Source organism: Perca flavescens, chromosome 13 (assembly GCF_004354835.1).
Source record: "Perca flavescens isolate YP-PL-M2 chromosome 13, PFLA_1.0, whole genome shotgun sequence".
NCBI classification, from domain to species: Eukaryota; Metazoa; Chordata; class Actinopteri; order Perciformes; family Percidae; genus Perca; species Perca flavescens.
Genome location: NC_041343.1, coordinates 15106395 through 15121754, shown reverse-complemented (window position 1 = coordinate 15121754; position 15360 = coordinate 15106395). Strand labels below are relative to the sequence as shown.

At 38.5% G+C, this 15360-nt stretch overlaps 3 protein-coding genes across 3 annotated transcripts; all 3 read left to right on the top strand.

The window, feature by feature from the left end:
• The first annotated feature begins 401 nt into the window (after window positions 1–401).
• pdha1a (pyruvate dehydrogenase E1 subunit alpha 1a) lies at window positions 402–7826 on the top strand. Its single transcript, XM_028595608.1, has 11 exons — window positions 402–566; window positions 1424–1492; window positions 1584–1757; window positions 2004–2130; window positions 2282–2373; window positions 2898–2990; window positions 3849–4004; window positions 4415–4486; window positions 4573–4640; window positions 5273–5381; window positions 6360–7826. Exons 1-11 carry the CDS (start codon window positions 519–521, stop codon window positions 6522–6524), a joined length of 1173 nt encoding a protein of 390 aa, XP_028451409.1. The 5' UTR covers window positions 402–518; the 3' UTR covers window positions 6525–7826.
• A 914-nt stretch (window positions 7827–8740) lies between these two features.
• On the top strand, window positions 8741–11805 carry prdx4 (peroxiredoxin 4). The gene is made up of 7 exons (XM_028594833.1): window positions 8741–9093; window positions 10040–10157; window positions 10254–10370; window positions 10665–10787; window positions 11052–11182; window positions 11301–11335; window positions 11681–11805. The coding sequence occupies exons 1-7, from the start codon at window positions 8886–8888 to the stop codon at window positions 11729–11731; spliced, it is 783 nt and encodes a 260-aa protein (XP_028450634.1). The 5' UTR covers window positions 8741–8885; the 3' UTR covers window positions 11732–11805.
• A 1524-nt stretch (window positions 11806–13329) lies between these two features.
• Window positions 13330–14558, top strand: LOC114567082 (diamine acetyltransferase 1). The gene is made up of 6 exons (XM_028595981.1): window positions 13330–13509; window positions 13651–13702; window positions 13820–13900; window positions 13997–14098; window positions 14230–14270; window positions 14391–14558. Exons 1-6 carry the CDS (start codon window positions 13444–13446, stop codon window positions 14556–14558), a joined length of 510 nt encoding a protein of 169 aa, XP_028451782.1. The 5' UTR covers window positions 13330–13443.
• The last annotated feature ends 802 nt before the right edge of the window (window positions 14559–15360 follow it).

Below are 15360 nucleotides of genomic sequence, written 5' to 3'. Positions count from 1 at the left end.
AGTAAGTAAGTAAGTAAGTAAGTAAGTAAGTAAGTAAGTAAGTAAGTAAGTAAAGTCCCCATGGAAAGCATAGAGTTTGGCAAACCAAAATATAATTTGTTCATGCATTGCCTATAAAACATATAAAACGTGACATGTTTCCTTATTTAGTGTAATAGCAATGCTTTATGGTCATTTATGTGTCTTGTCACCATCATCACTGTGTGAGCTTAGTTTGCGGCAAAGGAAGGATGATCACTTCAATACTTTCCTACATACTCGGTTTTAATTAGGTCAAAATATGTAAATAAAAATAAAAATTATTGTAACGGTAATACTAATACGTAGGTATTATCATTGTTTATTTATTTAATCCAAAAAATATTATTTCAAACATGTGTTACCACATACAGACCAGAGGAGAAATGGTGGCAGCAGAGTACTTTCGGCCGTTATTGAAGACAGAGAAGAAGAAGAAGAGCGAGCGGAGCCGGAAGGACAGAGCCTAGCAGAAGGACGGAACCGTGAGCTAGCTAAGGATGCTGACCAATATCTCTAATGTGCTGCGGGCTTGTGCTCAGAGAAATGTAAGTATATTAAATTTAAACTATGGACGCTCTTAGCCAAACATAGCATTACAGTCTCCCTCTAAGACATCCAACGTTTACCCAAAACAAGACTGTCATCGTTGTTCTGACCTTGTAGGGCCGAATGATAGCTTGTTTGGCTAACTCCTGAATTTCGCTGTCTTTGGCTAACTCAGCTAACATCTGCACAATATGCAGTGTATAACGTTATATTTGACGTAGTTGAACTCTTTTGTTCTCTATATGGGTTCAGGAGCTGTACATTATCTATTCTGATTAGTTTTCTTGCTAAACAGAATGAGATCCCTAAAATGTGTAATACTTGTGGTCAACTTTGATATAACGTTATATGTTTCCTACTTAAAACAATTAAGGTTAGTTATGTCAGTTTAGTTTTTTGATCATGTACAACAAAACAAAACATGCAAGAATTAAGTCCCCCTTCCAATACCATGGATATAGTGCTACTCGACCAGGCATGCCAAAACACTTATGCACTTCTATATCCAATGGAAAATAATCTAAATGAAATAGCACAAGTGGTGTCAACATAGGTCACACCACTTTCAAGCCGGAGAGCAGAGTACACTATGCGGCGAAAACAAAATACTTTCACACTAGGACAGCAGGTTGTGTTTTAGACAACCATTAATATAATTAATATCAATAACTTCTGGCTTATTTTGTTAAATGGAAAAAAAAAGTGTTTTGTTGAAAAACATGCCTGTATTTTTTTAAAGAAAGAAAAAAAATATTGCTTTGGTATTGCTACTGAAACTCAGGTGTTGTATTGAACATTTTCAAACCGTAGCAGATTTGTCTTTATTTATTTCTTTTTATATCTTGTCTCCCACCAGGGAGCTGCGTCAGTCGTGTCAGCACGCACATATGCTGACTTCACAGCCGAGGCTACCTTTGAAATAAAGGTAAGCTTCAAACACCAAGTTGAATTTTGTACGAAACCGATCAATGCATATGGCAGCTTGAGCGTTATTGTGGGTATTTTCTTCTCTCTAGAAATGTGACATCCACAAGCTGGACGAGGCCCCGGCCACTCAGGTGGTTATGACTCGTGAGGAGGGCCTGCAGTACTACCGCACCATGCAGACCATAAGGCGTATGGAGCTGAAAGCAGATCAGTTGTATAAGCAGAAGATCATCAGAGGATTCTGCCACTTGTATGACGGCCAGGTTGAGTGCACTATATGTTTTCCTAAACTATAGTAAAAATATAGAAAGAGTTTCACTTCAATGTTATAGTAATGAGTTTGCTGCTGTGGAAAAAAATATCAAATGACATAAAGTAAAGTCTGGCTTCTAATACAACCGGATATCATTCATTACTTTAAAACTCTACTGACGGCAAAACCTTTTTAAATCTATCAATCTAATGCATTCCAAAAACCATTTCAAGCTGTTTTTTTTTTCTCCTTGTAGGAGGCCTGTGCAGTTGGAATCGAAGCGGGAATTAATTTGACAGACCACCTGATCACTGCGTACCGTGCCCACGGCTACACTTACACCAGAGGAGGGACTGTGAAGGAGATCATGGCTGAGCTCACCGGTGAGTCTGCAATGCTGACACATTGTGACATTTTCCGTCACAAGATAATTTTGAGCTCCAATCACAGTTGATTTTGAGATGCAAATATTTCTGTTTATCTTTCACCTCAGCTTTCTTACCCCAGCATGTTTTTTTGTTTTTTAATTTACAGGCAGAAGAGGTGGTATTGCAAAGGGCAAAGGAGGCTCTATGCACATGTACACTAAACACTTCTATGGAGGAAATGGAATTGTCGGAGCTCAGGTATATTAGTGAAGTCCATTAGCAAGCTGATTTGTTTATCATTGTTTCTTTGTGTCACATGCTCTCTGAGCTGGAGTGATGATGAAATTGGAACGTACCAAATCGATTCACATGCTATGGGTGTAAACATAAATCCTACCAGTATGCTGTCAGTTTGATGTACTTGTGATATGTCTTAAAAGGCATGGTGGGTCTGATATAGTGGATCTAAAGAAAGGTGACATTGGTCACAAGCATACTTATGTTTGCCTGCATATTCCATGACGGCGTGGCTTGTGCTGCCGTTTTGCTGGAAATATTATGGCAAGAAACCAAGAAGAACAAGCAATTATTGATATTATCTGATTTCTCGAGCCATAAGTTGTCGCTGAACTCCGGACTAATGACATTGTGTCAGTGCCAAACAAATCGTAACAACATAAGACTCCACTTTGTGACTAGCTTCTTGTTATGTTGTTTAAACAAGCGCTTTATACATCAAGATTAATATAATGTAACCCCAGACATCTCTGAATTCTCCTCAGGTTCCCCTGGGTGCTGGTGTTGCTCTGGCCTGCAAGTATCTTGGCAACAACGAGCTTTGTGTCAGTCTCTATGGTGATGGTGCTGCCAATCAGGTATAGTCCAGAAATCCCTGAGGTTTTAGTGGGTATCCACAACAAGAAAAGTGATCCGGTGATTTTCAGCGGGTCGGAGTGTAAATGAAACGGGCCATTTGTGTGACGTCGTCCTCAAAGTAGGGGACAGTATTTCTCCAATAATGAAGGTTTTATACTATTGTACTTTATTAACTACTGCTACTATACTTCATAAATATCTATCCATGCAGCAGTGGGGGCTGCAGGGCGGAGGCGGAAAAAAACCAGATATTCAACTATTGGAGAAACACAACCCAACGTCACCCTGCGGTGGCCAATCATGTAACAACTTGTCAGTCCGTTTTGAGGCGGTGTGAGAGTCCCGTACAGTAAACAGGAAACATCACTGCCTCTATTGATGCCGCAAGAAAGTTTTATAACCCTATGAGGGTAAAAACAAAACACAAGCACTTAACTGGCCAGGAGTTTGTGGAACAGCTGACTGTTTTCCAAACAACAAAACACATTCACAGTCTCTTTTTTTTTTTTTTTTTTTTCTCTCTTTCGCCATAAAATGAAGCTGCCTTCAAGTGTGGTCAGAAATGTAGAGATCTATAAACGAAAAACAATAATTGTGAAATATAAAGTCTACTTGTGAGGGCCCTAATAGTCTGTTTCTCTACTTTTGAATCAGAGCTGCTACTGATCCTATAGACATCCTGTAACTGAGCTAACCTAGGCTGCTGTTAACTGAAAGGAAATAAGACACTTCCCAAGCTGTTTACATAAACAGACTTGTATAATATTTACTTTGCTCTATACTTCTATTGTAACCTAACAAAAAGAACAGTCATATCTTTTTGCCACGTTAAAAGAAATCCTTTGTGAACTTCACAGGGTCAGATTTTTGAATCCTACAATATGGCAGCGCTTTGGAAGCTGCCCGCCATCTTCATCTGTGAGAACAACAGGTATGGCATGGGCACGTCAGTGGAGCGTGCTGCAGCCAGCACAGACTACTACAAGAGAGGAGACTTCATTCCTGGTCTCAGGGTACTGTCCTTACTCATGTCTTTGAACCTTTTTTCCCCCCACTGATTAAACACACTATACAATAGAATTCATATGTTATTTCTATATGTTTGCACAGCTTTAGCAAAATATCTGTGGTGAGAACAAGTATATGCCAAATAAATGTAATGTAATGTAATATGATGCATACCTAGTATCACTCAAACCTTGATATACAATACAGTACCCCATATACTCAGTAGCCCTGCTCATGTATTTAGTCAACAGCAATTTTTGTTGTAATGTGAAACTTGATAAAAAGGTGTTGCTAGTGAGTGTTGTCCTTTTGCTGTCCATATGATCAGTTCAGTAGAAATTCCTATAATGTATTTCTTGAAAGAGGCACATGATAAATTAAATTTGGGGTATTTTTTTTTTTTTTTTGCGTCCAGGTGGATGGAATGGATGTTCTGTGTGTTCGGGAAGCAACCAAGTTTGCAGCTGATCACTGCCGATCTGGGAAGGTGAGTCAAAAACACTGAATATGAATGGCAGGAAATGTGGTTGTCAGTTTCTCAGCTAAGTTATTTTTGTTCTACCTTTTAATCAGGGTCCCATGCTCATGGAGCTTCAGACCTACCGCTATCACGGACACAGTATGAGCGATCCTGGTGTCAGGTAAAATATATCACAGCTCCTGATCTTTTTAAACTTTACTTCATTACAATTTAAATGTTTGCTGTAACTGATTGCTATACATATATTATCTTTAAAGCACATTTCTTAGTTGAATAAAAATCATTTTATTCATGTATTAATAATAATTTGACGTAAAAATGTTATCCCCACTGTGCCGATGCCCCTTGCTTCTGCCACTGTCCCACAGTAGTCTTTATGTACCCTCCTTCCTGCTGTAGTGGCCTTGCAATGCCCAGACCACAGCCTAGGGATGGGCTGAATACAGACTCTAATATTGCTATTGTCTGTAGCAAACGAATGCCTGGCTTCAATAATACAGGATGAGAAATGTAAACAAACCACAAATCAGAGCCAAGTTAGCTGAATTTTGTTCTGTTGAAACAAAAATACCAGATCCCTCCACCAGTATTAAGGGGATTATTATGGTTATTTGCAATGACCCCAAATCAATTATCTTCATATTGATAGTGGTTAGTAAAAGGAATGTATTGCTGGTAATCTAGATTTATAAATACTTAAGTTGTAGCACTTGGATTTGGTGTCGGCTCTAAAAAAGAAGATTGTATTAGTGCATCCCTACAACATCCCTGCACCAATCTCTCCCTTCTCAGCTACCGCACACGTGAGGAGATCCAGGAGGTCCGCGGTAAGAGTGACCCTATCTCCATGCTGAAGGACCGCATGCTCAGCAACAACATGGCCAGCGTAGAGGAGCTCAAGGTAGCAAATATTTTCAGTTTTTAAAGTGAAAAGAATGCTGCTACAGAGAGTTGTTTACTGATAAATTCACATATATGTATCATCCATAGCACTTTTTTAAATATTGTTTTTAGTTTAGATTTTGAAAGCGTAATTAATCCAAGAGTCCCACCATGTGTTTTCAACACGGTTGTTGATTTGTAAAAGAAGACTAACACGAAGGGAAAGAAGCATATTTTATTGTGAAGATGGCTGGAACTAATGTGTGTTTGGGGTAATGAGATTGAAACCACAAATTACCAAACCAATAAACCGAACATTCTGAGGTGGACATGAATGCATCTAACCACATTAACAACATATAGGTGCAAGACATCTACATAGCATGCATCTAGAAAACACAAGCAATACAATATTATAGCAATAGATTCAGTTTTATAGAGTCAAGTGCACAATACCATGCCTTCAGCTGTTTGTATGCACTGGTTGGGAGTAGTGAATATACGTGTGTGACAGAATTTTGCATTTAAAAAAAATGACATTAACATGGAGTTTAGGGATATTGATTAAGCATTCACACACAACGCTGCAGTGCATTGTTTGAACACGAGAGGGCTAGTCTCACTGGTCCTTTGTGATCCCAGCTGAAGTCACCACAGCACAAATACTGTAGATGACAAGCTGGCCTCAGGCAAACAGAGGACTCGAAGTGCAGAGCACCATTTGGAAGTGTTTTTAGTTTAGTTCCGTTCATTAAGAAAATGGCAAAAATACAATATTTGTTTTTAGTAAGACACATTTGTCTGCTGTATAATGTATGTTATCTGTTACAGGTGCCTCAGTGATTAAGACCGATTGAAAATATTCCTGAACACACTTTATCGTCCAATGTATTAAAATTTTATATATATGATTTTATATATGTATTTTTTTCTAAATAATTTTCTAATTATTTCTAAACTAGTATAACCTTCTGTCTTACCTGTGCTGTGTCTGTAGGAGATTGATGTGGCGGTGAGGAAGGAAATTGAAGACGCTGCTCAGTTTGCCACCACAGATCCTGAACCCCCACTGGAAGAATTGTGCAATCACATCTTTTACAACAATCCAGCCCTGGAGGTGCGCGGTACAAACCCATGGGCCAAGCTGAAGTCTGTTAGCTAAAGTATTTTCATGCCCTCTTTTTCATCACGTCCTCCACCCTCCAATAATATATAGTACACTCCCCACCCCCCCAATATTTACTAGATTCTAAATTTGCTTGATTGATGATGATCTTGGGTCACTGTTGAGGTGTAAGAAAGCAAATGTCCATCCATCGCTGTTCATCTCATTAAGAGAATGATATATCAATTCAGTTTTCAATTTTAGTCTTTTTTTCTTTTTTTATTTAACCTGTTACAAAGAACCATAAGAGGCAGCAGGGTAAAGTCTGTTGTTACTATCAACCTCCTCAATATATAGACAATGTTTTTCTTTTAATATAATGTAAGAGAGGGTGAAGAATACCAATGGAAAGGTTTGAAATATTTTAATTTATCTTGCCAAACCAAAGGTGCCTGGCAGGTCTCATGTTGTTTAGAGGATGGATGTGTCGTCTCATGTTTGTGTCACTCCGAGCTGAGCAGCTGATGCTAACACGTCTAAAAGTCAGATGGTTGAAGACGGGTTCACAGTGGGTTAACTTTCATGTGTTTATTTTGCCGATATTCTGGTGCTCAGGTGCCTTCTTCGAGTTTCATGACAAAAACATAAACCGCTCATTTTCATGTATTTGGAAAGGTTTTATTCAATTTTTGATGTACAGGTGTGTAAATATTTACACTCAAAAATGACCACAAGCTGAAACATCTATTGCGGAAACAACTCTGAATGTTAACATGATGACTTATAGTCAGAGTGCATTCATCAGCTAAACTTCGTATTCCCAAGAGTAAAGTATTGTTGATTCAGTAGCTTTGTGTGCTACTTGTATGTTTTGCTCAGAAGGTGTTTAGTGCTATTTAAACACTTCAGCAGTGGTACATTATTGGCTCAGATGTACAGGTTTACATGGACATTTTAAATTTCAGTCTGTTTTTACATACATGAACACATTATTGTTAAAAAGGAAAATGACTACACTAGGTAGGAAAATAAAAACTTGCATATCAAGACTGCTAGCAGCGAGCTACCATGTTAGTTTTCAGTCATTGGTATTCCTAAATATTGTAACAAGAGCTTGTAACCCTTTAATGGGTACCAGAAGGGAAGGGCCTTGTCTCTGTAACGTGAAAATTGTTTAGTCAAATAAGAAGACGGACTAAAATTTTAAATGTCAATACCTGTCTTAATACAACCCACACAGTGTGAGTATTTGTTGTAATAAACTGTTACATTGAGGGTGACAGATGATGCAGAGAAGCGCTCCATGGAAACATTGTTTTTATGTGTGCGCCACTGCAATAAAAAGACTAAGATACTGTATTTGTGTACTCCTCTTTGTATGTATGTGGATTAATTCTCCCAAACTGTGAGCTTGTACTTCAGTGAAACATACTCCTGTTACTTTTTATAGCAAAGTAATTATTGGTTTATAAATGCAATAGGGCGTGTCTTTCAAATGAATACCTTTTCATTTTGTAGGACTGTACCAGTAGAGGTAGCACTGGCTCTTTTTTGATAGTCTAAATATTTGCTTTTAGGGAGAGTATTTAGTCCCATGTCAAGGGAATTTGATAAATGGTAAAGTCACTAGTCAAGGCATTTCTTTTAGAGACAATAGTGAAGCAAATCAAGTTGTTTGCTTGTGGGATGAAAAGTTTGATCTAACACTGCAAATAAATGTGCAAATTGATTCCGACAAAGAACCAGATGAACCTGACGAAAAGGAAATTTGTAGATTATAAACTTTTCTGTCACATTTTCATTATTAAAAAATAAGCTTTATTCAGGAAAATCCATGAATGGTCTGTACATTCAATAAGGTGTGACTTTTAATGCTTATGACTTTGCCTTCATAAATCTTTACAATATAGGTGTCTTGTGTGGAGGCATGTTATGCTGGATGATGTGCTGTGGAGGGGTGCAGAGTGAAGAAGAGATAACTTCTTTGGGGGTGGAAACAATTTTATGATTTCAAAGATGCTTCCAAATGTTAAACTCCTACAGTACTTAGCAACCCAGGCTGAACGTCAAGAATTTCAAAGTAGATCAGGTCGGCTTGATGGAGACATACATGTAGCTAAGAAAGAAAGGGTATGTTGAATTATGGCAAGGTAGCGGTATTTCTATTTTATTAAGGAAACTGTGTTAAAGAGGAAAGAATGTGGTGAGTGGAGTGGGCGTCAGGAGCTAATTATCTCCAGAAGATGGCAGTAATGCAACAATAAGGATGCCAGCTGGAGCAACATGTAAATGAAGAAGAAGAAGCGGAGGAGGAAGAAGAAGAAGAGGACGAAGGCTGGCTCCTAAAATCCTGCCTAAAGGCTGAAACACATTGCCGTCGCCAGGCAGTGGTTGGGTGCTCTCAAAAGGGACGCTACAATGGAGTTTCTCTTGCACACCAATATAAAAAAGGAGCTTTTCCGTGCGCTCTGCACCGCTCTCCTCTTCCTCTTCACAACATCTGCAGAGGAAGGCGCTAATGTAAAAAGCACCCAGTGTCACAACTACGCGGGAGGAAACGTCTATCCTGGAGAGGCTTTCCGCGTGCCTGTGTCTGACCATTCCCTGCACCTCAGCAAAGCCAAGAGTGAGTTTCTCTCCTGAGTTCATCCAGAGGTGGCAAGTTAGTATTTTGCATACTGAACGTGCGCAGTGATATTGTTTTTTTTCTTCCTGACAAACGCAGCAGCTGCTGCAGCTTCAGCACGGTGATCCCATACTGTCTATGGGTGATCCTGCTGTCAGGACAATAGAAACAAACTGACAGTGGCCGCCTGCAGCTTGTGCTCACAATATGCTGTGTCTTATGGTTTAAGTCAGACAGTTAACCGTTTTAGATGTTTGTGTCAATAACACATGAGGCCGAACTTTTAATCAGATGTTGGGTGGGGGAGGGGGGGGGGGGGTTGTAGGACACGTCATTGCATGAAATTTATTTGATTGCGTGTTCCTCCCTCCACCCCTTAGACACATGACTCCTTATAATAACAACAGGGGTTAGACAAAATAACAGAAACACTTAGAAACTATCAGAGGCATGGCCATAAAACTCACGTGGGCATCTATGAGTAATATGTAGTCTTGTAAGCAAATATAATTATACTTATGGCCCCTGTTTGTCTCTGTATGCCATGTGTCGTCATCACTTTTGAGTGAGACTATACCCCATGCCACAGTCCCCGACAGTGTTTGTGCACCAGCACACATGGGCTCTGCTCCACTTGTGAGAAGAATACTGATGGCATATTACTGACGGTATATTATGTCAGGTGTGCATGAACAGGGGTTGTAAAGATTTAAATATTTATCATCTCCATAGACTGGTATATAGAATAGAGAAAAATATATAAACAAAAAGAAAAATAATACAAACATTTCAAAGAGCACATGTAGGCATAGTAAAATAATAAAAACAAAGAGCATTTTAGTGTATTATAGTAAATAGAATAGTAATTCAAGTGCAAACAGAATATGGGATATGAAATGCGGAGCAATATGGGACATCAATCCATGTATTTTTCTTCCTACATAAGTTTCAAAGCCCGCGCCACACTGGGAAGGAACAGCCGTCATTAACGGTGAATTCAAGGAGGTGAAGCTGTCCGACTACAAAGGCAAATATCTTGTCTTTTTCTTCTATCCACTGGACTTGTGAGTAACATTTGAGACACACATTACATAATCGCTACATTTGTGTTGCTGCACAACCGAGTCTATTCTTATGTAAATGTGTTTTTTCCTTTGCAGCACATTTGTCTGCCCCACTGAGATCATTGCATTCAGCGATCGTGTGCATGAGTTTCAAGCCATCAATACAGAATTGGTCGCTTGTTCTGTCGACTCCCAGTTTACCCACCTGGCCTGGTAAGATCGCTGTCCCCATTTCACCCACAAGATGCTCTCAGACTTGAATGGCCTAGTTAAGACAAAACCTAACAGACATCCAATAATCGACACTTTAGTAGACTGACTGAAGTGTTATATGGGGAGTGGGTGTTTTTTGTATTATGTTTTACCCACATTGACAATTTGTTATTTTGTGCCCTAGATCTCTACTTAAATTTTCCTTTTGCAACATATTTTCTTAAGAGTGTGAATCATTTTGCTAACAGTACACTCCGAGCATTGTGTTTACCTCACACTTCTTGTTATTTACAGGATCAATACGCCCAGGAAGCAGGGTGGACTTGGACAAATGAAAATCCCTCTGTTGTCTGACCTCACTCACCAGATTTCAAAAGACTACGGAGTCTACCTGGAGGACCAGGGACACACACTAAGGTACACTTTCACATTTACATTAATGGCCATTATCAAACGTTATCAAAGTTTTATAGGCAATCAACACTATTATGCAACTATGAGGTGCTTTAGGAGTAAACAAAAGACGTGGAGCAGTAAAATGCATACAAATTCCATTTGATGCTTCTATAATGTGCTTTATACCGTTTAAAAGTCATAACTAGCTGGTTATTTTAACAACTATGTAGAAGTTTAACAGTAAGTCATGTTTGAATCTCACTTGTCTGTCCGTGTCTCTCTCAGAGGACTCTTCATCATAGATGACAAGGGCATCCTGAGGCAGATCACCATGAACGATCTTCCGGTGGGAAGATCTGTGGATGAGACTCTGCGGCTTGTGCAGGCCTTCCAGTACACTGACAAACACGGAGAAGGTACGAAGAGTTAATTTATACTGCAGTACCGGAAAACTAATAAGTGAGAGTAGATAGAGTAGATTCTTTGAGCTGTTTTTCTTTTACTGACTGAAATTATGTCTTTTTTTTTCTACAGTGTGTCCAGCAGGGTGGAAGCCAGGCAGTGACACAGTGAGTATCACTGGGGCAACGACTGATTTGGATCCTTGGTCACTTGTTCTATGATAGATATGTATTTACTAATCAGTCTGTCTGCATCCAGCTAGTGTAATAACACATATTGTTAGAGTTAATTTTTTTATTGTGAAGTTGGAAACCAAGCAATACAGGGAACATAATAAATACAGGATACAGGACAGAATAGAGGATACACCCAAGCAGACTACTTTGTTGTCAAAGATTTGCATAAGTCACAGGCTGGTTTACAGCATTTTCTGGTATATTTCTATCATCTAGTGTATTTCTTATTATGATAAATACTTATTGTGCACTAATTTGATTAATTCTCTCCCACAGATCATTCCCGACCCTTCAGGCAAGCTGAAGTATTTTGATAAACTCAATTGATCTGTGTTCCTGTTGTCCCAGTCTGTGACATCCTGCACTTACTGAAAATCCAAATAAAATGCGTTTTCATAAAATGCTGTCTGGCTGCTCTTTAAGATTCATCTGACTGAGTGACCACACACAATGGCAGTTTTAGCTCTGTTCACACTGGGAATCTGGGAATGAACAGCTGTCTATTGATGTGAATTCACCGAGTGGCTGCCAGATGTTTACTTGCAACTGATTACAAAGAGTCATCAGAGACATTAGCATACTTAATGTACCAGTTATGGTGTATGTTTTGTATTTGCTAGAATGTAAATGTGCGGTAAACACAGCAGCCTTCACACTTGCCTTGGAAAGTATCCCCAGGCTCAGTTAGTTAAGACAACTTCCAGCATTTACCCAAAGGATTCAATAAGTACATTGGTAATGGTCTTCGGGGGAAAATGCAAATTCTGGGTAAACGACATACTTCACATCACCTCAAGAGAAACTGAGTTGGCCAACAACAGCACGTTACTGCTTTGTCCTAAATCATAAAGAAACAGGAGAATTAAAGTGTAGTGTGAAATGTATCAAAGAACATGCCCATGCTGAGTTTTTGCATGTGGCTGACTAATGGCTAAGATAGCTTGGGGGAAAAAAATAGCATTGTGTGGTATTTTGCAAAGTTAAAGAACTGGATGTTAAGTACAGGTGCACTACATTTTAGAATAGTGCAAATAAGAAATGACCTAACATTTTAAAAGAACATGACAGGCCTTGTAACTGAAATGTCATGTTTGTGATATGGTTTGTGGTTTGTTCGTAGTAGCAGAAACATTGCTCTTAAGCAAGTCAACCAAACACAATTGCATCAAGCCTGATACACCAAACGCTGAAGGGCCAGTATGTCTATGATTGTCACCAGAGAATATCATCTTGTGGGAAGCTAGCATATTCTTGTCTTTCCAAAAGGCACTGTGTGAGGCCGTCTGGAGTATCAATACAAAGTCGTAAAACTTTGACTTAAAGATGCTTTCCGGGTTAATCATCACACAAAAGATGTCACCACATCAAAATATTGTTTCTATGCGACCACGTAAAGAATTAATCTGTCACCTGCTCATTCCTGGCTGTTAATAACCTCAAATGTCCCAACACATTTTCCTTTTTATTGGCGGTAAAACCCATTAACAACATATTATATAAATGGGACCATGGTTAGATCAATAAAAAAAAAAAATTCTGATCTCAGCAAAGCATATCATTGTTTGACTGTGTGTCTGAACGAAAGAAAGTGTGACTTACAGAACAACAACTCTATTGGTACAGATTTGACAATTGATTTTTACACATGGGTTATTCATTACTCAGCTCTAGAGACATTATGTGCGCTGGTCTTGTTTTTTTTCCAGGTCTGGTTAATTTTTACCTTTTAAACAACATTCAAAAGAAGTACAGTAATCAACACAAAGATAAGGAGTCATCAGGAAAAAAAGAAACAGGATGCAAAGGAGTGTTTGACCATATACGGATTATTGAACAGGTTTACCTCCTCCAGGCCAGGGATATATAAAAGGGGAGTCACTGAAGCTGCTGTACCACTCATGTGACACAACCAATGTATTCTGTGTTTCTAAATTCTTTGCCGGGGGATGAACTCCTGAGGAGCGAATGACGAAACAAATTTTGCTTTTATTCACATTCAGAGGATTAGTAAGGAAAGGGAAAAAGGGGAAAAAGAGAAAATGGCCAGTTTTATATTACGGAAAGCTGAACCCAATGATGTGTCCGATATCCTGCGACTCATAAAGGTAAGCCAAAGTCTAATATTTTAACAACTAATAGGGCATTTGGGCCATTTGATCGCAAATGCATTATATCTGTTTATTAATTGTAGTTCTTGTTAAAAGCCTAATTTATTCGCTTTCTTGTTTCTTTTTTTTGCCTTTTAGGAACTTGCTAAATTTGAGGAGATGGAAGAGAAGGTCATGCTGACCGAGAAAGGTGCTTTAACCCACTTGATGTTAAACTATAAGCGTACATTTTGTAAAAATATTTACCAGGAAAAAAATGTTTTGTCAATCTTCATACATTCTTATAAAGTCAATGTCCCACTTGTAGATCTACTTAATGACGGCTTTGGAGATCATCCATTCTACCACTGTTTAGTTGCTGAAGTCCCAAAAGAGCAGAGTTCAGAAGGTAAAAACATGTCTTTACAATTTAAGAGTTCTATTCCTTAAAAGAAATAGTTCAACCCTTAAAATGTAACCCCTAACTTGTGGTGTTTTCTTCAAGGGTACACTGTGATTGGCTTTGCCATGTACTACTTCACATATGACCCTTGGATTGGGAAGTTGCTCTACTTGGAAGACTTCTATGTCATGCAGGGGTTTCGTGGTAAGATTGTGTACAAGTGCTGTTATATGATGGTGGTAAAGGTTAATAAGTTACAGAGAAAGTCCTGAGGAACCTTTTCACACACACTCTCATGAACTAACTGTTAATTGTACTATTTCATCTTTCACCAGGTTTGGGCATCGGTTCACAAATTCTGAAGGTTCTGAGTGAGGTATGGTACCAAATGTACAGTTAAAGATTCTTTGGTGACAGATATACAGCTTAATTTCATCTGTATTCAATACTTTCCGCTTTATACACAGTATGTCCTTGTGTTTTCTTCCCCATATAGACGGCAGTAAAGACTCGCTGTAGCAGCATGCACTTCATCGTAGCAGAAAACAACACAAAGTCTATTGAGTTCTACAAGCGAAGAGGAGCATCTGATCTGTCATCTGAAGAGGGCTGGCGTCTTTTTGAGATTGAAAAGGAGGATCTGCTGAAAATGACTGCCAAATAGAGTTTACTGTTTATTGAGTGCTGTTGGTGATAGCAATACTCATGTTTTGTTTGATTTGGCACAATCTTAATAAATACAAAAAACTGTTATCTTTGATAATAAATTGGTTCTGCTTATTTTAGTTAATCTGAAATTTAGAAAGACCTGCTGATTAGTGAAAAAAGCACGGAAGTTTGGGAATAACTATGCCAACTACTAAGGCCTGTAATGGTGAAATTCTCTAAAGATTTGAGAAAGGTCACAAATAATAAACATGATTTTGTGTATAAGCATTTCTTTTTTCCCATTGTATCAATCATCTCGAGACTTCCGTTTCATGTTGAGACTCTTTGTTGGGCCCTGCAGGTTGGGAGCACTGGAGTAGCCTAATTTGCAGAGAGAGTGTTTTAGTTTTGCATATTCTAAATATATATAATAATATATATTTTTTTGTACTGCTATTTCAATAAATCCAAAAAGGGTACCCAGGAATTAACTTTTGGTTATATACCATAATATACCATGTTACAAGACCATAATCATTATGTGCCATATGTAGTTTAAAATCAGTGGTGGAAGTTTTGAGATCATTTAAGTAAAAATAGCAAGATCAAAACCCCCAAATTATTCTAGTAGCCTACATCAAATTAAATTACACGATTGAGTAATTATATTCTACCACTGCTTAAATTGTTACAGTCCACTATTTTTTTTTATTTTTGACCAGCAGGTTGAGGTTTTTGTGAATAAACAATTGGGTTTATACCATAGACTATTTACACTCGGGATGAAACGATACTGTGACATGGGGTTCTTATTGGAA